The sequence below is a fragment of the Mytilus galloprovincialis genome, chromosome 10 (assembly GCF_965363235.1).
Source record: "Mytilus galloprovincialis chromosome 10, xbMytGall1.hap1.1, whole genome shotgun sequence".
Lineage (NCBI taxonomy): Eukaryota > Metazoa > Mollusca > Bivalvia > Mytilida > Mytilidae > Mytilus > Mytilus galloprovincialis.
In genome coordinates, this window is record NC_134847.1 from 26069539 (window position 1) to 26094996 (window position 25458).

Genomic DNA, 25458 nt, shown 5'->3' on the forward strand with positions numbered 1-25458 from the left:
GACGAAATTTGAATGATTAACGAATCTGGGAAAGAAAGTGGTTGTGCCTTTTGAAGGTTTTGCATGTTTTGTGTCGAGAATATTTTATTATATATAACAAGTGGTATGGTTATAGAATTATGCAATGAAGAAGACAATATTATTTGAATATACAATATTTATGAGCTGAAAATGGAAATATTTGCTAAAAAGGCTGTAATATTATGTATTTTAAAGGGGATGAAAAGAAATTATTTTTACTTTTTTTTCCTCACAATTTTAACTTTTTTGGCCTTTTTAAATTTGAAGACTAAACTTTATATTTCTAAAGCACATTTTATATACATATTATTTGAAAGCAACATTTTTTCCAAATTAAATTAAATACTCAGATTTCAAAATAAATAAGAAGAAAAAAGTGTACACAATCTAAGTATGGTAAATATATGGATAAATAAATGCAAATAAATCTGTTAAGTTAAAAACAACATAAAAAATACTGTTCTTTGAAAATTATAGAACTCATACACTTAACATGTATTTAAATAGTAACCAGTACTTTGGTTTTAAATTGGTTTAAGACTAATTGACATTTTACAAACTGCGCTTCTTTAAACAATGGCATACTAAGTATTTGCAAATCCTTATAATTTATTTAAAGAATGATCTATTTATATTTAAAATGTTGAATTTCTCTTAAAAAATTTATGTGATGTTTTCTTAGCTATTCATTCATTGAACTAATCCTTTAAAACATCATAAAAAGGGTTCTACTACTTAAGGGTTACCAGGCTCGTTCATTTTTTGGACCAAGCAGTAATTAATTTTCCCTTCATTGCATAAATTATTTTTTCCCCTTTACCAATCCCAAGAACCATTAGTACCCAAATCAAATTTCAATTTATGTAAAATTTATTTAAATCAATTAAAATTCAATCCTAAAAAAAGACGGATTTCAGATAACGAGATAATTGTTTTATGAGATCTCATAGAAATAACAGACCGTTATTGTGACAAAATTAATTTCTTATAGATGTGACGAATGTTTATTTTCACATAGAAACACTTAAATATGTCTTCAAAATCAAAGCTAGTACATACAATATCTTTTTCATCTCGGACAACAAATAAATTTAAATGAAAAGGAAATTAAAAGTTTGCATTTCAAATTTATTTAATGTTAGGAGCAAACAATATGAAGAAATGAGAAAAAGTGAAATTAAAAGAATGACATTACAATGAATCTAAACTAAATAAAATTTTATTGTTTGATTTAGTTCTGTGATACCACAAAAATTTTTGATCATTCACAATCGAGGATTTGAGATCTATTGTGTGCGAGTCTTTGAGGAAAAAGATAATTAAGTGATAAAATTTTGATATTAATCAAGATTCCAGTGTCATCCTTTGTAGGGGACTTACGAAATATCAATGTCTTTAATCCGTACTATCTTTATGTGTGTTGGAACATCTCGTCCGTTGTTTAGGATTGTATAGTGAAAGTTAATAATACAAACACTAACTTTGTTTTGACAATAGCATTTGAGTGGCTTTTCATTACTGCGGTACCATCGTTTACTTTTCACTAGTGATATTAAGGGTCTGAGAACAAATACATGGACACCGATTTAAATTTAAAAAAAATGCTGGTTTAATAATTCAAGTGTTACAAATAGTGGTTTCATGCATTAGGAACATGTTCCATTTGTTAAAGGAATATTAGATTGATATCTCACTTTTTGACTGGCAAGCAAGTTTTTTTCTATTGTCATTTTAAATCATAATGGGAAAGGGAGTTAATTGCGAATCGAAAGAGGAAGGTTGGATTCCTACTAAGCACAGACACAAACATCCAACTAAAATGAAGAAGAAAACTTTTGGGTCAACGGAAAATGTCCAGATTAGACAATGCGGGACGCTTGATGGTATTCAGATTAATGGACAGAAGATGACCACTCCTCGGACGCTGAATGGAAATGAATATGAAGACGATAGCATTGAGGTTGTTAAAAAAGAGCAACAGTTTTCTTCTTCCTTGGTCACATCTATGCTTTTAGCCAGTATAAAGGAATTAGCTTCAGAAAAATATAAGAGTGATACGGATTTAACAATTGATCATATGCCCTGTGCAGTCTATGAAAGGGTACAGTACTTGCTTTCTTTTTCTGCTTGTTTTCTCCTTTTCTTCATTTTGCAAACTTTTTTTCTTGCATTGCATTTTTTCTGCCCAGTACAGTGAAGGCACAATATATGTAATTTGCCAGTATTTCTGTATAGGAATTTAATTTTTTTTTTATAGCATTTATACTTTCAGTAACAAAAAATATGAATAAATTGGAATTTCATAATTAACAAGTTGTATTTTTTTTCTTTTATTATTAATAAGATGATTCATCAAATTTTATAAAGTTTGAAAAAAATAAAAAGAAGTATGAAAAAAGAATTGCAAAGCATTTCAATTTGAAAATTTCTTCTCTAAATTGGACGGTGAAATGGCTTTTTTAATGAACATGCTGTTCTTCATTATTGTTTAGACTCTAAATTTGGTCAAAATGTTTTGCCACAGTGTTGTCCAGTTTGTTGTCTGAATTCCTTTTCTAAGCTATGAATTTGGATTGTGCTTTTGGTATCCCCCCTCCCCCCCCCCCCCTTGTTTTTATGCAAAAAGAATAGCAATAAATAATAGCCCTGCTCCTTTTTTTATAATATAAATTAATTTCAAAAAAGATTTTCCTAACTTGTTAATAATAAAATCAATGTGGAGTATAGGTCAATTAAACAGCAACTAAACAACATTAAAGACCAAAAGACATCTAAACACCAACATAAAATCTTCAACAAAGACAATTTTCATCACAATTTGTGAAGCCTTAAAATCTGCCTTATCAAAAAAAAAAAAAGAGTGAATAAATAAAGTAAAGGCCAACAAAGTTTGCTTTCAAACCAAAATCTACCCCTTATCCTTTCTATTCCTTTTCAGAAGTGCAAACAATTAGTAAACTCAACAATTGATTCAATGGTTACTTTGATTTCCAAGTTACAGAAGTCTGTTTGTTTTCAAATGTTTCAATATATATATTGAACCTAGAACTATTTATTGTGAAAAGATTTTAATATTAAGGGTATATAAAATTATATAAACTTTAAACTCATTATAAATATTGAGTGGAATTTAATTTGATACATTTAAGACTATTAATGTTTCAAATTGGTGTTGAAATTGAAATTTAACAGTTTGAAAAGGAAGCCTATTAAATCTTGTTTGTCCTTAGGTTGAAGCTCATCTCTATCTTAATTTAAAGTCATCAAATAATTAAAAGATTTCATAAAGGTCAATAAAGACATGGGCTGTCTGCAGATGGTCATAACAATTCTATGAAAAAGTGCAATTTAGGTGGAAATAATAGTTTTTTGTTTGATATTTTTAAAGTGCATGTGAGTAAATTCTCCTGGGAAAATAGTTTCTTAAAATAGGGGTTTTATCAAATTAAATTTATTGACATTTTTTAGCTGACCTTGACTGAAAGGTCAATTGAGCTTTTCTCATCACTTAGCTTCCATATTCTTTGTGATTGTCTTCTGTTAACTTTTACAAAATCTTCTCTGAAACAACTGGGCCAAATTTGGCCATAATCATCACTAGGGTATCCAGTTAAAAAAATGTGCCCGGTGACCCCCACCAACCAACACGGATGACATGGTAAAATGTAGTTTTTGGCTTATATCTCTGAAACTAAATCATTTAGATAAATCTGATATGTCGGTAGACATTTTCATCAGGTAAAGACCTATCCGCCCTTAAATTTTCTGAAGAATCTGACAACCGATTGGTGGGTTGCTGCCCCTGAATTGGTAATTATAAGGAAATTTTGCAGTTTTTGGTTATTATCTTAAATAAAATTATAGATAGAGAGAGATAAACTGTAAACAGCTATAATGTTCAGCAAAGTAAGATCTGCAAATCTCCAAATTTTCAGTCGACCCCTTTTAAGTTATAGTCAATTTTTAACAATTTTACGCAAATTTTTGTAATTTTTAAAATCTTCTTCTCTGAAAACTGAGACAATTTTAACCATACTTTGCCATAATCATTATTAGGGTATCTAGTTTAAAAAATGTGTCTGATGACCCTGCCTTCCGACCATCATGGCCCACATGGTTAAAAATAGAATCTAGGGGTAATTAGCACAGCATTTGGTTTATATCTCTGAAACTGATGCATTTTGAGCAAATCTGACAGGTGGCAAAAATGTTCATCAGATTTAGAGTTATCTGCCTTGAAATTTTCAGACTAAACCGACAACCTGTAGTTGGGTTGCTGTCCCTGAGTTTGTAATTTTACAGAAATTTTGCAGTTTTAAGCCCACCTTGTCCAAAGGGCAAAAATTTTCTCAATTGAAACTACATAAACAGATCCAACCAAACCTGGCCACAATCATCATAAGGGTACCTAGTTTAAAAAATATGACTGATGACTTCGCCTTCCAACCATCATGGCCGACTTTGTTAAAAAATAGAACATATGGATAAAATGCAGTTTTTGGCTTATATCTCTGAAGCTAAAGCATTAAGAGCAAATCTGACAGGTGGCAAAAATATTCATCAGATTTAGATTTATCTGCCCTGAAAATTGTGGACTAATCTGACAACCTTTGTTTGAGTTGCTGCCCCTGAGTTAGTAATTTTACGGAAATTTTGCAGATTTTGGTTATTATCTTGGATGTCATTAGAATATTTAATATCTAATACTATTTTAAAATTATGATTAACCTTAATTTACATGATTTCCAAAGCATCAGTAAATACAGGTCAGCTACACAGGCTCTTGAGAGCCTCTAGTTTTGGTTTCCTCAGCAAAGTTCAAAAAGGTATTTATATATACTGTTCAGAAGTCTGCTGTCTTCCAAAAAAGCATTTTTGATGTTTGCCAGCCTGGTTTTTATAGGCTGGTAAAAAACGTGGGTATATGGGGGAAAAAGTGTAAAATTTTGGGAAACAATTTACCAAAAAACATGATTTGGGAAATGAGCTACTCAGAGCATTCCTAAAAGCTCAGAGCATTCCTATGTCACCCCCTTTTTCATATTGGGTAATCAATATTGATATGGAATACTTTTTTCTTCTTCTAAAGTTGGGAGTGTAAAAAAACTTTTCTTGTACAACAGCTTTTATATATATCAAGAAGAAACTGCATGTAAATTATAAAAAAGAATTTTTTCCTGTTTCTGATTTGAAATAAGTTTATATATAGACACTTGATACTGGTAATAATAACAACATTTATGTTTTCTCTTAATATCCCCATAATAAACCATTTTAGATTGAGTTTGTTCATGAAAAAAAATGAATATAAGCTTTTTAGTGTAACTCATCAAGATCAAGAGGAACAGGTTTTAATGCCCCTGTTCCTTCCATTTTGAAATATTGACAGTCCTAGAATTAAATGAGATTTCTGTCAGACTTATATAAATAAAAGGAGAAAGACAGTTTTGTGCACATCAAACACAGCTACCCAATAACAACAATAGACATCTAGATGTATATTATGGTCACAATTGGTCTTGAACAACAAACAACTGTCTACTAAATGATATGTTAAATTCTAAATCATACTGAATTAAAAAGAATGTGAATAAATTATAACACGATACAATGAAAGATCTCCCATGAATCAAAATCAGCCCCACAGACTTTCTTTTCCTTTTCAAAAATCCAAACAATGCAATGCTTCTACTCAAAGTATTTAACAGTTGCTTTGATGAAGTTTGTTTGTACTTAAAATGTTTCAATATATTAACCCTAAAAATGTTTATTGTTACACGATTTTATTATTAAAGGTATAGAACAATTATGTAAACTTGGTAAACCATATACTCATTTTAAAAACTGAGTGAAATTTGATTTGATACATTTAAGCCTATTAACAGCAAATTGCTGTTTAAATTGAAATTTAACAGGCTGAAAGGGAAACCCTTTAAATCTCGTTTGTCTGTAGCTCAAAGCTCATCTCTCTCTTGATTTAAAGTAACCAAATAATTAAATGATGTCTTGAAAGGTCAATAAATACAGGGGTTATTTGATAGAGTGTCATTTTAGCTCTTGAAGGTGTCAAAAGGACAATTTGGGGTGAAATTTTCCATTTTTTGTTTACTTTTTCACAACAGTATGTGAAAAATGATGCTGAGAAAAGTTATGTTGAACTGTTATTCAAAAATACTTTAATGGCATATTTTTTTCTTAGCAAACATCATTAAAAATTTAAAAGTTGCTAAAAAGTACAGTTCACATAGTAATAATACTGTTCTCAACAAAAAACAAAAGCCAATAATTTGAAATAAGTCAATTCACGTAAAACAATATTTTAGAAATTGTCCCTATAATATATATTGACACTTAATAATGATATCACTTTGGATTTTTATTGTGAAACTCAATGAATTGGATATTTGAAAAATTAACTTTTTTTCAACTTGTCGTGCATTGTTAAAGGTAACTTATACACCTTATTTTATGTATTTGCAAGTCTTAAAATCAACCCATTGAGATAAAAAAAAATCTTAAGGTGGTACCTAACACTACAGGGAGATAACTCTGTAAAATCAGCTAAACGTTTTAATGACGTTATGTTGTTAAGGGAATATTAAGCTTCTAAATGATCAAAAATAGTGTTTGTCAAACTGCTATATAACCAGTGTAATTTTTCTGAAAAAACAGTTGGTTCAAATTATTTGATTTTTTTATATTTTTGTCAAAGGGACAAAGTATATACTTTGTCAAAATTTATGAAATTTAAACGAGCCAAATTAATTTTAGTGAAAGTGTTGGGTACCACCTTAAATATTTTTTTGTCATTTCATCTTATTACTGTAAATTTTTTTAGGTATCCATTTTTTCATTGCTATAACATTACATTTGAAAGACAAAATCATTCATTGTTTGAAATTCTTCACTATCTGTTTAACATATTTTCTTCACTCAATAATATACTTTTTGAGTTTAGACAATGGGGTTCTGGATTTAACTTCATCTAATTCAGTTCACCATTTCAGAATCTTCAAAGGAGAATGACTCTTCTATTGATTTGCATTTTTTCCCAAATTAGAATAACATACATCATAGATTTTCCATTATTTATGACAATGTTGACTTATAATGTTTTTTAAGTTTTACCCAGTAGGCTTCAGATGCTGAAAATTTGAATTGGAAATAATTTCTGTTCATTATATATATATCTAATGTTATGATTATTTGATATATTTCATAGGCAGAATTTGAATTAATGGTTGGTATATTAGTATCATGAGAGATTTTGTGTATAGCCATCAGATGGCCGACCCTCTTTTTGCCATTATGAAAAATTAATATCTTCAACTCATGTTGTAGTAATCCATCTAATTTTAGTTGTAGATGTAACAATAGGTAGATAGATTTAGATTTAGATTTAGAAAACATATTATATTCTTGCTTAATTTAGATCACATAGATCAGTTTTCTTCTTTTCTAGTGAAAGAGAGGTGTGCACAAGGGAGAGAATATTTTGATTTAAATGGAGAGACACACTAAGGTTTCATCTTTGCAAAATTGTCATCATATGGATTTTAAAGCTATACAAACTTTTCTGTTATCTGTTTTAGTATGTCGGTGACTTACATGTTTGCTGTATTTTTTTCATATCTCATAAATCTTCATAAACATTGGGTACACCATACATTGGAAGTTTTTGTCATCTAACTGTCTAATGGAAAAGCAGAGTGTATCTTTCATCACTAAGGGAGATAATTTGTAATGTACCGTTAAATATTATCTCCCCTTTATAGATCCATTTGGTATTTCTAATCCAGTAATTTGAAGGGGGAAATTGTGATACACCAATCCTTATACAGCTATTTCCATTTTCAGCATTACTATTGCTTATGTTTTCACAATATACATGCAAGAATCTTCCAGTATCTTTTTAAAACTGTGTGTTTGAAGTGGACATATGTTCTATAAAAGAGGTCACATTAACTTGAAACTTGGTACACATAAACTGTCATGTTTATTTTATTGAACTACATGTGCGAAATTTGGGTTTTGACCAAGATTTCAATGTTCATTGTGTCCGATTATCTTTCTTTATGATTTTAGTTTATAACCAATAGCTGATTATAATGAGATTTCATTTCAGTTAAACAGCAGACCGTATGTAAGTTTTGTAGGGACAGCACCAACAGTGGAGAAACTGTATACCAATCTAAGAGAGGTAACCAGATAATTTCTTCCATTACTCATTTGCTTCAAATATTTAATACCTTTATGCTAACTCCCTGTTTAATAACTATTGCCAGTTATATTAGTGTAACATTATTTCAATGACAAATTACTAATTTTGGTTTAATGGTGTTTCAATTGATTTCTAGAGTGTACAGGTTATGTTTTTCAATTTGTATCATCTCTATGCATCTACCCTATCAGTTTGTTCATCTGTCCTCCATGATGTTAAATTTTTGGTTAATGGTAATTTCTCCATATATGCTGTGTCCATTTAATTTAGATAAAAAATAAATCCTATGCAAACTTTGATATCTTAGTCCATCAAATTTTTCAACAGCTTACTAAACTGGAAATATATATACTTTGAAGATGTCCTCTGTAGGGGAAAAAATGTATTATACCTCAATCATTTTGCAGCAGAAACATGAAGGACCTGATGGTGCTTGTTGTGACAGATATGACGATCATATGAAATCATATGAACAAAAAGCCAAACATGGAATGGCTCCTAAGCAACTACATCCAGAAAATTCTTTTATAAATCGTCTAATGGTAGGAGGAGCTAATGCATGCACATTTTTGTTTTGTTCACAGAGAGTGGTTACCAGATCTAACAGGACACCAGTACTTGTGCAATTCAAGCATATAAAACAGAATTCATTTTGTTGGAAATGTAAAAGAACAATTAAAATTTAGTTATTGAAAATGCAGTAAAACTTTAATCCTACATCCTATCATATTTGACATGACTTTTTATCTTTAAATGTCCATATTTTGGGATTTTAGTAAAAACCATTGTCAAAAGCAACCAAAATTATCACTTACCAATAGTTCAAACCAAATCAAATTTCTGTTCTTATGAAACTAGATAGAGGCAATAGAATTTTTTTTAACCTGAAACTTGTGCAATTAATCAAAATGGAGCAAATAGTATCATATAATGAATGCACAGATTCTTATTTCAAAAATAAAGATTATAGTTAGATAGAATCATTGGTGATAACTATTCAAATTCAGGTGTTTTGTTTTTATTTGTTGCAATGATTTAAAAAAAAGTAATGGTACAAACAATATGTGACCTGCTTATGACAAACCAAGTTAAAATCTTGGTCACGGCACCATAAATATGGTGATGATTTCTAATTATCTGACTCCAACAGCTATTCAGTTATATGTTGTAAAATTGAGAATGGAAATGGGGAATGTGCCAAAGAGACAACCCCGACCATAGAAAAAAACAACAGCAGAAGGTCACCAACAGGTCTTCAATGTAGCGAGAAATTCCCGCACCCGGAATGTACTTGTTTCCCACAAAAACAAAAGAGATGTCACCCATATGACATTGATCTTGCATATTTGATAGATCTGTCACCTTTTATGTTGGTATGTAATAATTGGAATTTTACAATCATAATCTGATGACATGCACAAGTCTGGTGTTCTGATTGGTCAGTTACTTTAAGATTGAATGTGGTTATTTCACTGGATTTTTTTTTAGTTTATTGATTGCATGTTTTTGATTTTAGGTAGATGTTGTATTATCACACATTTTACAGAGGGACCTTTTATAGATTATTCAAACTTTTATCCTTTTGTTGATTAAAAAAATGTTTAACAATTTTATTGCAGTATACTTTTGTACTAGTTGATATTAATTGCTTAGAAATGTTATTGCTTTATAGACATACCACTTGCACTATTGTAGCTAGAGTCTAGGCAAAATTATTTAGTCATAAGCAAAAAAATTAGTATTTAGCAACAATAATTTATGATTAGCAAAAATAATTAGTGATAGCAAAAATAATTAGTGATTAGCCAAAATATTAGTAGTGACTAGATATAGTTTATATTGTTATTTTCTACACAACTATGGCCTGTTTGTAGATCATGCTTTTTTTCAGGAACAAATGATATTTCTCTAATTAATGTACCTTAAATATGCATCTTTGGAATCTGTTGTTTGATCAAGAAGTGTGTATGACATTTATTTCAAAAATACACGTAACATAAATAACTAGAATGAGGACATTTTCATTTTTGAAAAAAGGGGTTTTATACCCCTACTTGTCTGTCCGTCCCATGAATATTTTTAGTCGCATCATTCTCAGATACTACATTACAAGGATTTCTGAAATTTGGTTCCAGGGTTTATATGATTATGTCAGCTATTCTGTGTGATGTGTTTTCAAAATAATCGCTCAACAACTTCCTGTTTACCTTATACCTTTAGTGGGGGGTCTCATCACGATTCACAAGTTTATTTTTTTGTCAATACAATTTTACAGAAAAAAAATTTCTATGATCATGGATCACCAAAATATATAAAAAAAAATCTGTAGAAAAACGAATCATTTAGTGAAAATGCGCCGATCATGAAGAACGAAAATAACCCATCAGACCCCTCAACTATGATGGTTCCTGAAATTTCGGGAAGATAATCTCAACTTTACTACTTGGAACACTTGATACTTGGAATTTTAAGGTCTTTTCCTATATAATGATTAATAGTTTAAAACTTGAGTTCATGTTAAAGTTAGAATGGAGAATCTTAATTTATTGATTTTATCTTTTAAGAAATTAGAAGGATTTTGATAACAAAAAAAGGTTGGTTTCATACCGAAAGAAATATATAACTGCCCTGCAATCTTCTTTTTTTTCAAAATTGATCATTTTTATATAAATGGGAACTAATACACAGGAGAAATGCAAATTGGACTCCATGTTCTCAAATTGAGAGTTTTTGTAGTAAAGCCACTGTTAATTTCTCATGCATACAATGTATTTGTATTTGGATTAAGTAGAATTTTCATTTTGACAAAGTTTGATAAAGTGATTTATTCTTCCTTGATAAGAGAATCTCACAAGTTCTACCATATGTTTCTTTTTTTAATGTATATAACTTATTTTATGAAAGCTTAAGCTGATAAAAATATTAAATTTTTTTGTAGCAAATATTATAATATTTATGTTAAATTAAAGAAGGATTTCATTGAAAAAAGTAAAACCTTTTGTTTGAAAACTGCAGCTAATAAAAATACAAGTAATACATTTATACTTTAAAAATGATGTCCATTTGTAAAGAATGCTTATGCAGATAAAGCAGTTCTGAGAACAATGTATTTATTGATTTCAGATTTCTCTAAAGTCAGTAAAATTTTTAAAGTTTTCAAATTATAGAATTTTAGTAGATTCAAAGTATGAAATCCAATTTATTAAATTTGCAATTTAAATCTATAAATGGCTAATGTTATATAAAATCTTTGAATGCTTTTTCAGGCTTTGAGGAAAAAAGAAGCTCTACGCAAAAAGGCTCAAGAACAGTTGGAACAGCGACGTCAAAGAAAGGCACATTCGTCACCTCTGCATTCATCTATTAATGAAAGGAGTAAGGCTATTTTTTTGTTAAAAGTGAAGTATACATAGATTGAGTTATTTTGGTTTGTTATGAAAGTTTGTATTCATTTAGCATAATTTTGAGCTGTATCTGAATATTGAAAAGGATGCATGTGGATTCACCTTTTGATTTCTGTAGACAACCAAAAGGATAGAAAGTATTGGCAATGTATTTTTCTTTCATACACCATCCTAGGAGGGGATAGGACCTTATTTGGGACTCCGGGATCGGGTGTTTTTAAGCTCTGGATTTCGGGATTGACCCTTTCGAGATGTCGGGATTTAAATTATTTAAATTCGGGACCTCAGGATTTCGTGTTTTTAAGCCCGAGATTTTGGGATCAGCACCCCTCCTACCCCCCCCCCCCCTTTTCATCCTAGTCACATACTGTAATTATTACTAACTTTACTGTGACAATTAGTTTTGAATATTTAAAGGTTTGGTAATAATATTGGTCATTTAGAAAAATCTGAAATGTCAAACTAGTTAAATTAAAGACACACTCTCTAACGTAAAATTATGATGGTATATTTTATTAGTTAGAATTATCTCCCCTACACCTGCATGATTTAATCATTTCTGACATTCTCCTGAATAATGAAAGTTTATGGAGTATAAAAAAAGCATGAATTTGAAAACCTATTAAAACCAAGTTATTATATTAATATTTATTTTTGTTCAGCTTTTTAGCTCACCTGTCCCGAAGGGACAAGTGAGCTTATGCCATCACTTGGCATCCGTCGTTGTCCGTCGTCTGTCGTCGTCTGTCGTCTGTCGTCGTCTGTCGTCGTCTGTCGTCGTAAACTATTTCAAGAATCTTCTCCTCTGAAACTACTGGGCCAAATACTTTCAAACTTTAACTGAATGTTCCTTAGGGTATCTAATTTATAAATTGTATCCGAAGTTTTGATCTATCAACAAACATGGTCGCCATTGCTAAAAATAGAACATAGGGGTCAAATGCAGTTTTTGGCTTATAACTCAAAAACCAAAGCATTTAGAGCAAATCTGACATGAGGTAATATTGTTTATCAGGTCAAGATCTATCTGCCCTGAAATTTTCAGATGAATCAGACAACCCGTTGTTGGGTTGCTGCCCCTGAATTGGTAATTTTAAGGAAATTTTGCTGTTTTTGGTTATTATCTTGAATATTATTATAGATAGAGATAAACTGTAAACAGGAATAATGTTCAGCAAAGTAAGATTTACAAATAAGTCAGCATGACGGAAATGGTCAGTTAACCCTTTTAGGAGTTGTTGCCCTTTATAGTCAATTTTTAACCATTTTTCGTAAATCTTAGTAATCTTTTACAAAAATCTTCTCCTCTGAAACTACTGGGCCAAATACTTCCAAACTTTAACTGAATGTTCCTTAGGGTATCTAGTTTGTAAATTGTATCCGAAGTTATGATCTATCAACAAACATGGTCGCCATTGCTAAAAATAGAACATAGGGGTCAAATGCAGTTTTTGGCTTATAACTCAAAAACCAAAGCATTTAGAGCAAATCTGACGTGGGTAATATTGTTTATCAGGTCAAGATCTATCTGCCCTGAAATTTTCAGATGAATCAGACAACCTGTTGTTGGGTTGCTGCCCCTGAATTGATAATTTTAAGGAAATTTTGCTGTTTTTGTTTATTATCTTGAATATAATTATAGATAGAAATAAACTGTAAACAGCAATAATGTTAAGCAAAGTAAGATCTTCAATTAAGTCAAATTGACCAAAATTGTCAATTGACCACTTAAGGAGTTATTGCCCTTTAAAGACTTTTTTCACAATTTGTTCATCATGTTGACTTACTTTAAAAAATCTTCTCCTTTGAAACAGCTGTATCAATTTCAGCCAAACTTAGGCTGAATGAGTTTCAGAGTATCTAGTATAAATTTTATATTTTATTTCCTTGTATATCAAGAAACATAGCTCCTATGGCTAAAATAGAACATAGGAGAAAATGATTATTTTTTTTGGCTTTTGAAGAAAATAGGACGATCCAAAAAACATTTAAATAAATTGAAAAGCCAAAATAATCATTGATGAGAGATTTAACCAAAAGAATTAAGGTGAGTGATTCAGGCTCTTGAGAGCCTCTTGTTATTCATTATTATAACTTTTGACATGTACACTTCAAAATTTTCTTAGGACAAAAGGTGAGATTTCAAATGCCTCGGTCAACAAAAGTATCCCCCAGATCTCCAAGAGATTCAGCAGTTAAAGAAGATCAAGATTTCAATAAACAATGGGATGATGAAGCCAACATGGAGGATGTGAAGAAAGAAGTGGCGATAACTCCAGAAGAAACAGACGTCAAAGGGTCCAGTAGTTCAGAAACGGATGGGGATCAAAGCTCTAAAGGTACTGTTCATATATATGTTAGAATATAAACGAAACTGCACACAAAAGTAATGAGATGAGGTGGTATTGCCAATGAAACAATTACGGTGTACTTTTCTTTAATTATCTGTAAAATCTGTGGTTTTATTTTTGACTTACCAAATTAAAGAAAGAATGGCTGATGACTGAAGACTTTTTGAAAGGATATGCAGATTCTCCTAAATAAAGTCAGAAGCCAATCCAATATTTGTTGAGTTAATTCTTAAAAGTATAGAAAATGTTACTTTCTCCCTTAAACAAAAGTTGATGAGGGGATATCGTAGTTTGTGTATTTAGTAACACATCTATCAGTTTTTACTTTTCATCAAATTTTACATCATATCCTATTTTTGCTGATTGGAACAAAAGGCGAAGACCACTATACCTCTGGGGAAAGAGAATGGGTTTGTCTCGTGAAATTCCCAAGAGGAATGTTGTCTCCACTATTTTAGGATTTTGAGTTCTTTATATACATGGTCAAATGATGGTTGATATAATGTTTCATTTAGAACATTTAAATATTTGTCTTCTTTTTTTAGCAAATTGATGATTATTTATTACTGAAATGGCAGAAACCATCCAAGTTCTATATGAAGCTACCCTTCATTGTTTTATTGAATATTTCATATCCTCAGTTTATGAGTTAAAATGTGTAAATAATCTTTTTTTTTATTTTGTAAAGGGAGTTAAAGTTATTAAAGTATCATGTTTTACAAATCATGTTTATATAAGTTATCAATTTTTAGATAAAAGTGTAATCAGTTGGTAAAGTATTTAATCAGTGAGGAAATTAAGCCTATAAGTTTTTTTTAGCTCACCTGGCCCAAAGGGCAAGTGAGCTTTTCTCATCACTTGGCGTCCGGCATCCGGCGTCTGGCGTCCGTAAACTTTTACAAAAATCTTCTCCTCTGAAAATACTGGGCCAAATTTAACCACACGTGGCCAAAATCATTATTAGGGTATCTAGTTTAAAAATAGAACATAGGGGTAAAATGCAGTTTTTAGCTTATAACTCAAAAACCAAAGCATTTAGAGCAAATCTGACATGGGGGTAAAATTGTTTATCAGGTCAAGATCTGTCTGCCCTGAAATTTTCAGATAAATTGGATAACCTGTTGTTAGGTTGCTGCCACTGAATTGGTAATTTTAAGGAAATTTTGCTGCTTTTGGTTATTATCATGAATATAATTATAGATAGAGATAAACTGTACACAGCAAAAATGTTCAGCAAAGTAAGATTTACAAATAAGTCAACAAGACCGAAATGGTCAGTTGACCCCTTTAGGAGTTATTGCCCTTTATAGTCAATTTTTAACCATTTTCTGTAAATCTTAGTTATCTTTTACAAAAATCTTCATCTCTGAAACTACTGGGCCAAATTATTCTAAACTTGGCCACATTTATCATTGGGGTATCTTGTTTAAAAATTGTGTCCGGTGACCCGGCCAACCAACCAAGATGGCCACCATGGCTAAAAATAGAACATAGGGGTAAAATCAGTTTGTGGCTTATAACTCAAAAACCAAAGCATTTAGAGCAATTCTGATCGAGGTTAAATGGTTTATCAGGTCAAGATCTATCTGCCCTGAAATTGTCAGATGAATCGGACAACCCATTGTTGGGTTGCTGCCCCTGAATTGGTAATATTAAGGAAATTTCGCTGATTTTGGTTATCTTCAATATTATTATAGATAAAGAGAAACTATAAACAGTAATTATGTACAGCAAAGTAAAACCTAAATAATTCATCATGACCAAAAAGGTCAATTGACCCCTTAAGGAGTTATTGCCCTTTATAGTCAATTTTTAACAATATAAAATTTGTAAATTTTCACTAACATTATCTACTGTAACTACTGGGCCAAGTTCATTATAGAGATAATTGCAAGCAGCAAGAATGTTCAGTAAAGTAAGATCTACAAACATATCACCATCACAAAAACACAATTTTGTTATGAATCCATATGTGTCCTTTGTTAAGTATTCACATAGACAAAGGTGAGTGACACAGGCTCTTTAGAGCCTCTAGTTATCTTCTTCATGCCCTTACATATGATACTTTACGCAGAATTTCAAAATTTAGAAATTACTAGAACACACCCGTGATATCGCGGGTCCGTGACTGAATTAAAGTATATAACTATGCGTAAGCCTTATTTTAATTAGTATTGGTATTGTCATCTGATAAAGTCATGCCGATTATAAGATACACATTTTTCTCTGCTTTCAAATCTTTCTGTTTGAACCCGTCCACCTGGAACTCATAACATTAATTATTTGGGAAAAAAGGTCCTGGAATGAAGTATTTTTTAATCAACAGCATTGTCCTATATTAGTTATGAATAAAATTGAATTCTTTGATGCCCGCTAATAAATTGAAAACTGTACCTATTATACGCTTTATTTTAAGTCCAGATTTTTAGTATTCGTATTGTTATCTAAGAAAGTCTTGCTGATTAAAATACTACAATAGGGAACAATTTGACAATGATTGAATTTGGTAGTGTCAACCCTTTGATTATGACCCGTGTATATAGCAAAATCCTCAATACACTGTTTGGTGGTGCGCCTGTAAATGCGGAATGTACAGATAAGGTAATAGGTAATAGGTGATTATACTATTGGTATCGGTATCGGACTCGATCCGGAACTTGTATTACTGGCAATATTAATTATGTGGAAAACAAAAGGGTCTGGAGTGGTGTAATTTTTAATCTACACCATTGTCCTATATTAGCTATATGTAAAGTTGAATTCTTTGATTTGTCGTTTTTACCCGATGACGGCTGACAAATTGGACCTCGTAATTTTAGTATTATAGATATATCTTTATCAATATATTTAAACTAAAATGAAAAAATAATCAAGAAAGTTATCATACCTGTACAAAACACATTTTAAGAATTCTTATGGGGCAAACTCTTTTTATACTCCTGTCAGTCTGTTCTATTTGAAATTTAATCACATTTTCCCCAGGAACTTGTCAAGAAGATTCAGGGCCAAATAGAAACACATTTCTTGCTTGTAATATGCTCTATAATCCAAACCCCTGCTTGGTAATTTATAGAACTTTGAAGTTACAATTAAGTTGTGACAACATCAGTTTCAATCTTTGTTCATTGGGTGGCATTTTCCGTTTTATGTTACTGATGACAAAATTACATCAAGTTTCGGGTGGATGGGAAGGTTAGATGGTGAATGTATATAGAAAATGTCTCGCCTTTCTTCCCTTTGTCGGTCAGCCCCACATTAATCTGTCTGCCCTTCTTTCTTTTAGTGTTTGGCACATTACTTTTATACAATTTAGTTGATCTAACTTGGTATAATGGTTTGGAGGAGGGGGTTATATATCAAAATCAGATCCCCTTTGACCCCTATGAAAGTAAAACCATGTCTGATGTGTGACCTGCACATAACCTTTAGACCAGAGAATTTAAGTTGTCCAAACTTGGTGTGCTGATGCATCATATATTAGGGGGGTCATTATATCAAAGTCAGGAACAGACTGACCTGTACTTTGAATTCTTACACACTGTCAAGGAATTTGAATGGCTGAAAACAAAAATATGTTAATACTATATTTTACATCAGCAACTAAAACCATGTACACTGATTTCTAAATTTATTGGTGGAGGAAGCTGGAGTTCTTTGAGGGAATTTAGTACTACTATGCAGACAGCTGAAGTTTATAGTAATTTTTACATGAATTATATGGATGTTGTCAGCAGTATATATTGTTGCATTTCTAAACAAAAACTTTTTTACTGCAGATATTTATAATAAAACAGAGAGCTTAGTTTCTCCAATGGTACTTGTCCTCTGTCAAGGAAAAGTCCTAAGTTCTAAGAGCTTTTCCTGACAGAAGGCAAGTATCGAGAAGAACATGATCTCTAATAATTGGTGATTTGTGGTTATTTATATATAAGCCCTACAACATTTGTAAAGGTTATCTGATTTGTAATATTTGAATATTTAGGAGATAACTGTATTGTATTTTAAGCTCCGACGGCATCAATTGGGGATTTGATGGTTGCAAATTAAGTTTACTGGCGACGCGTTAGCGGAGACAGTAAAGGGGTATTTGCGACCATCAAATCCCAAATTGATGCAGTTGGAGCTTAAAATACAATATTGTTAACTCCATTCTAATGAAACTGACAGAAAACAACGTTAAAACATGTTTAAAACATATTTAAAATCTGTCATATGCCGTCTGCGCTTGCACGTATGTCCCATAGCATCAATTGTCAATTGATGCCATGTAAGAAAGTGACGTTATCCAATCAAAATGAACGTTACAAACGTTGTTGCATTAGAATCTCATTTGATTTGTTTCAAATAAATATTCTGATTTTGTTAGAATTTTTTTTTCTTTGAATTTTACTTGAATATTTCATATTTACAATTAATCAGTCATACCATATATCTTATAAAGACATCTACTTTAGATTTGATCGAAGAGAATCTAATGTTTTAAAAGCTTTATATTTCATATCATTGAAAAGGGAGATAAAAATGTGATGTTATCTCTCTTGTCCTAAATTAGCCCACCTGTTTTAAGTACCTGTAATGGACAGAAGATTTTTGAATTTCATGATGACAATTGTAGATTTTATGTGGATTTGGACTTACACTTTGTCCACATTCAGGGAGTGGATGTATTTGGATAGTCCTCTTTTGTCTATGCTATTCTTTGGATTTGTTGTTTCTTTTTGGTCTTTAAGGTATTAAAAGCACCAAAAGTTGTTACAATACATTAATATTTTGAGTTCTTTTTTGGAAAAAGGTTATGGTTTAATATGATAGTTTGGTATGTGTGATTAACACATGCTTCTTTTCTGCTTTCCATAAAGTTTCCTGTTAAAGATTTAAGAGATTTGGAGAAGATGTGCCTAAGTTGAAAAACTTGTCTACTCCATTTGTCCTTTTTGAACAATAAAATATGTTTAAACTATCATATTGCTCTTACATTGAACAAAAGGCGAAGACCACTGTACCTCTGGGGAATGATAAAGTATTTAGAGTAAATTTGAGTAAAGGAAGATGTCCCCAGAGGAACGAGGTCTCCATTCTATTAAGATTTTGAGGTCTTTATAAATATGGTCTAATAACAGTTGATATAATGTTTTATTTGGAACATTTCCATATTAGTCTCCCTTTTTTAGCAAATTAATGGTCATTTTCTACTGAAATGTCAATATCACCAAAGTTCTATATGGAGTTACTCTTCAGTATTTTACTGAATATTTTCATAGCTGCATATTAAAAAGTTGTAATATGTAAATAAACTACATTTTGTTATTTTGCAAAGGGAGTTAAAAATTACAGGTATATGTTTTACCATTCATGTTTATACAAGTTATTGATTTTAAGATAAAAGTGATATAAGTTTGTAAAAGTATGTAATCAGTTAGGTAATAAGCAAATAAAAGCAAAAAACCCTTAAATACCTTTTATGGCTCTGTACAGAATGTTTAGTGACAAGAATATATCCACAATTAAATTTTTCAAAAAATTATTTAATTTGTCACAGCTTTTAAAAAATCCAGTTTGTTTTTTTTAGCATCCCCATATACCTTTTGGTCTCTCCTATGTAACTTTTTTTTATCACAGTTTTGTAAGGAACTACCAGTTGGTAGAAAGCTTGCTGTTATCAGACTATACTGTGTAGTGTGTTTTCACGTTTGTTGCTTCTTCAAATTCTTATATATATTCCTTTATTAAACGACCATGTAGCATTTTCACATAATTTTCGTATTAGACCTCCTTGAAATTTGGTATAAAGCTTTGTGTGAGAATGCTATAATATAACATTAATTTTCATATCCACAAACTTTACCAAAAACAGGAATATTATTAGTGAGCAAGAGTTCTGTATTCAACTTGTTCAATTTGCTTTCAATGTAAATGATAACTGAGCTGATGAAAATTTTCAACCAGTATTGCAAGAGACAGATGGAAGAACAGGTGAAAGATCAGACACACAGTCTGAAAAACATAATACCCTACTCAAAATGCTCCAATAAGTGTGGCATAATAAAAACGAAGACCAATATTCCTTTGGGGAATAGTTCATTGAAACTTATTATGTGGACCCATTTTATCGAATTTTATGAAATCCCCAAAGGAACAAGACCTCCACTTTACTAGATTTTTATGAAATCCCCAAAGGGACAAGACCCCCACTTTACTAGAATTTTATGAATCCCCAAAGGAACAAGGCCTCCACTATACTAGAGGTTGAAGCTCTTATATATATGATCAGATCATAATTGAGTTGAAGCTTCATTCCAAACATTTGAATATTTGACTCAGATTTTTGGCAAATGTTAGTTCAATTTATATGAAATTCTCACTTTATCCCAAATTCTGTAGAGTTCTACATACTAGTTTATGAATGAATGTTAATAATCTTCTTTTGTCAGGCTAAATGTGTAAATAAATTGATTTGCTATTTTTTAAAGGGAGTTAAAAATGATGCATCCATGTCGCATCTCTTTCATTGATGCAAAATATTGATTTTTTAGGTAAAAATGTAATGAATTAGTTTATAGTCTGTTTGAGTTTCTTCTAACATTTGAAAGGAGTAAGTTCGGTAAGGGTCATATTTGGCCCCAATTATAAAGTTCATAGTTAAAAGACAATAATTGTTTTAAGTTGCCTTAAAGACATATGAGAAAGTTAAACAGAACTGTTTTTGTCAAAGTTCAATTCAAACACGTTGATTTTGACATCCCAAAATGGTCAAGATAAGGGATTTTGGTGAAATTTGACAAAATCAGCTGGATTTCAACCAAATAAAGGACCAGGAAACATAGAGCGCAGGCGTCGACAAGCTTAATATTCAAAGAAAACATATGAAATGTCTTCACAAACATTATTTTAAAAGATCTTTGTTGTCGACGTATGCGCTCTATGTTTCCTGTCCAATAATCTATGGAAATTTACCCATTTTCATTGATTTTTTCGTGAAAAATCAATATGAGTACATCTTGTGACGTCATAATAAAACACAGAAACGTAAAATTTTCAACAAAATGGCTTATATCCTAGCTAGTCAATGTATTAGATATAATTTACCATGATATTGGTCAAATTTGAATTTGAAATTTACGCTAAAAAAGGGGGCCATTTTAGGACCTTATCGAACATACTCCTTTACATGTTATATATTAAAAAGATCTCTTTCATTGATTTTTTTTTTATCAACTAAAAGAATTTTAGAAAGGAAACAAAAAAATACAAGAATTTGAAAAAATACTGAATATTTAGTACATACATGATTGATAAAAAAAATAATAATGGGTTTGACCTGAATAATACAGTTCACTGAACAATGAAATAATATAGTGTGAAATAAGCCCATTCTCTAAGTTTCAAGCTCTTGTTTTAGGTAGTCTACCATCAAGTCATAATCACTTCAAAACAAACTAAGAACACACAGTATATGTTTTCAAAATTCACTGACCATAAATGTGATAATGAGGGTGACCTGCATTGTGTCCTATGGACATATATTCTTATTTTATGTAAAATTAAAAGATGGTTTACCTTATTCTTTTTGATATGTTTTCTGTCCTTCAATGTTACTTCAGTAATTTATCATGCTTTCTCAGTCCTTCTAATTACTGTAAATTGGGATTTTGTCATTTTAGAACAATGCAATTTTAATTTTTGTGATTTTTAGAAAAATCCTGTTAGATTCATTTATAAAAAAGAAGATGTGGTATGATTGCCAATAAGACAACTCACCACAAGAGACAAAATGACACAGAAATTAACAAATATAGGTCACTGTACGGCCTTCAACCTTCAACTATGAGCAAAGCCCATACCGCATATTTAAGCTATTATAACCCTGTCTCATTTTTTTGCAATATTAAAAACATCACAATAATTTCTGAAATTACAGTATTAAAGATATAATGTAATCTCGTCACTTGACAGGAATGTCATGTTGGTGATAAAACTAATAATGCGCTATCAGGGGCGGATCCAGCCATTTTAAAAAGGGGGGGGTTCCCAACCCAGAGTAAAGGGGGGTTTCCAGCTATATGCTCCCATTCAAATGCATTGATCGACCAAAAAAAAGGGGGGGTTCCAACCCCCAGAACCCCCCCTCTGGATCTGCGCCTGGCTATGATTGTGTCTGTGTAATAAAAAGAGTGGTCTCTATTCTCTTCTTTCACTGGAAAACTTATTTTTTGTGACTAGGTTTTGATAAAAATAAAGATACTTCCGATAAATTTTTTGTTGTCAGGTGGTGGTACAATGTATTTAAAATATTATTTATCCTTAGTAGTTATGAACAGTTTTAGATAAACTAAATTGCCAACTTGCAGTCTTATGAATGAATAGATAATTTTGTGGATGTTACAATCTTTCCTTATGTACACAATATTATTCTTGAAAAAACATTCAAAACTTTTTAACCAGTTTAACTGTTATAAAAGAAAAACAAAGACCATGTTTCTCCATGGGTATTTGCATTACTAACTTCAGTGATCAATGAAGACATTGAAGTTAGTAATGCAATATCAATGTGGACCCTGATCTCCACTTGTAGGTGACTTTCACCTATTTATATAAATGCTCTTCAACGTGTCTCAAGATAATCTGATTTTGGATATTTGAATACCGGTACTCTCAATTGTTTTGTTTCAAATAGTTGTCTAGTTTCAAAAAAAAATTATTTTGAAACTTATCTATTATATGAATATTTGATATACAATTGATCTATATAAAGGAAATATTATGAAAATGGATGTTTATAAGAGATTTTAAGAGATGTTTACGTTTACCAACTATCTTTATAGCAGACCTTTGAAGAAGGGAGATAATATTTGGCATGACAATCTTATTCCTCTACAATAGATAAGTTGTTGTATTCAATTTACCTATTGTGTATATCATAAGTTTAAGAAAATTGCCAGGAGATTTCAGAACAATATATATTAAACTTCCAATTTTAGCCTCATTCTTTCTTAAAAACAAGCATTTTAGTAATTTCTTTAATTTTATGATTTAATAATATATTTGGTAATACTAGGTTAAAGTAAGTAGATTTAATATTAAGAATGAAACTGGGGAATGTGTCAAAGAGACAACAACCCCACCAAAGAGCAGATAACAACCATGGCCAACAATGGGTCTACAATGCAGTGAGAAACTCCCACACCCATAGGAGTGCTTCATCTGGCCCCTAAACAAATATGGATACCACTTCAGTGAGTGATAATTGACGTCATACTAAACTCTGAAATATTCTAAAGAAACTAAAATTAAAAGTCATACAAGACTAACAAAGCCAAGGGGCTTCTGACTTTGGACAGGAGCAAAATGTGGTGTGGTTAAACATGTCATTGGACATTTCTTGTGATGCATGTGTTAAAAAACTACCAAAACTGACAACAAAAGTAAGAAAAATACAAAAAAAATTGTATAATCAAAATATTTGTTGTGTTTACATTGATTTCTGAAAGACTAAATGCTTGTTAGTTTACATGAATGTATGCTGTATTTTTCAGATGTAAAAGAAGAGTCTAAGCCATTAGAGAAATCCCAATCAGAAATAGATAGAGAGAATGCCAAAAAATTACTGGCTGAATTGGAAGCAAAGAAGAAAAGAGAAAAACAAGGTATAAAAGATAGAACTTGAAATATGAGGGACAAAAACTTTTCATATCTAGTTGTGATACATATTGATAATGAACATAAAGACATGATTTGAAAATTAGGGGCCATATTTTAACCTTATCATACATACTCTTATATGGCTGAAAAATTCTTTATGGTGTGATAATCATTCTCACAAACATTGAATTGGTCTATGGCTGTTGTCTTATGCAAATTATGTAGCTGAGTGCAAAAGGAAGCAACAACTAATATTACTACAATGAATGAGTGAAATTATGACACATGAATGATGAGATTTATTAAATGCTATGACTCACTTTAAATGTTGAAAATCGAGTTGAATTTCATTGAATTTTAGGGGCAATTTTTACTCACTTCTTTTGAAAATAAAAACAACTAAAGCTACTGTTAAAGATACTGGTATTCATCCCTGTCTTGACTTCATTGAAATAAACAAATGTCTTATTTTAGAATTTAAACTATGGTCCTCAATGATTACTTTGCTAGGTAGTGTCCTTGTATGAGACGTCTGGATTAATTTGAACACCAAAAACAGTGATAATCTCCTAATACAACACATCATTTAGATTTCTCAGTTATAGCTTATATCACCTTATATTTTTCCTTATTATTTAATTTCCATTTTTCAATAAAATAGTTATTTTAACCATTTTAAGTTGTGATAGTACCGATACCAGTTGAGGCTATCAAACCTCCTCAAGTTCAAATAATGCAGGAAAGTGAAATAATTGAGGAGGAAGATGAGGACGAGGAGCAGGAGGGGGAAGTAAAAAAGGAGATTGATGATAAAACTCCTCCTACTAAACTTCCCATGATGCCTCACTCAAAAGCTGGTAAAACTTTGACTTCCCAGCATGCAGCAAAACCAAAGGGAGGTAACCACAGTCCTTACTTGGTGTTGTTTGGTGTAACACTTGTCATATGTGTGTTCCCCACTATGTTTTCTCACTGTGCTGTCTATTAATAGCATGTAATACATGTGTAAAAATAATTCATGCAAATTGAATGTACAATGCTTTTGTATATTGCAAGGGCAACAATCATTGTGGTGCAGGTTTCTGGTCAGCTGTAAGCCTTTGTTATATACACCATTGCACTACTCTGCTTAAAAATAATTGCTGGTGAAAAGTTGATGTTGTGTGTACGAGTGTTTCAGCTAACAATTGACAATTTAATACATATCGGTGTTTTGAACCCATATATGAATACTCTGACATCTATCCTATAATTTCCTTATATATTCCCTTGTTATCCTACATGTAATTTAATTAATGAACCTTCTCCACAATAAAACCAAGAAAATCATTATAGTTTTGATCTATTTCCCCTTATCATAGAATCCTGTAGGAAAATAGTTCTGAGTTTTATATTTGTAATTATCAGGGTATGATTCTTAAGTGTTTTTTTTTCTCTTCTTTTTTCACATACATGTACGTAATGTATAAATTAGTAATTATTCATTTCACCTTTTTGTAACAAAATACAATACTGGGGTATGATAATTCATTGGGAATGGAGTTATATTATTGAGATAAGCTGAATATTTGCCGTCCAAAAGTTTACTTGTGGTGTGAAGTTCACCTCACTGTCTAAACTTGAGTTCCTGATTAGTTTGCCTTTCCATGTTGGTAAAAAACTTAATTGTTTAAATTTACTTTATCTATAGAAGCATAAGAGGACAAACTTATCTGCGGGAATGATTTGAAGTGAATTGGTGTCCCATAAATTTGGTGAGGGGTATGGGTAATTTTTTTAAGCCCCTGTTGGGTCCAGGGCAGAACTCCCATTTTATTTTTTA

At 31.0% G+C, this 25458-nt stretch overlaps 1 protein-coding gene across 15 annotated transcripts in view; it reads left to right on the forward strand.

Moving 5' to 3' along the window:
• The window catches only part of LOC143047268 (uncharacterized), a 57705-nt gene that overhangs the window by 15522 nt on the left and 16725 nt on the right, over positions 1 to 25458 (forward strand). For 7 of the 15 annotated variants that reach the window (XM_076220301.1, XM_076220293.1, XM_076220296.1 and 4 more), the window contains exons 3-8: positions 8147 to 8221; positions 8650 to 8784; positions 11509 to 11617; positions 13773 to 13985; positions 23531 to 23641; positions 24317 to 24535. In XM_076220301.1, coding sequence (XP_076076416.1) covers positions 8147 to 8221; positions 8650 to 8784; positions 11509 to 11617; positions 13773 to 13985; positions 23531 to 23641; positions 24317 to 24535 — 862 coding nt within the window. Of the gene's footprint in view, positions 1 to 1317; positions 1982 to 7243; positions 7262 to 8146; positions 8222 to 8649; positions 8785 to 11508; positions 11618 to 13772; positions 13986 to 23530; positions 23642 to 24316; positions 24536 to 25458 lie in introns of those variants that run through there. The other 8 variants (XM_076220302.1, XM_076220303.1, XM_076220304.1 and 5 more) reach the window with 7 other exon arrangements.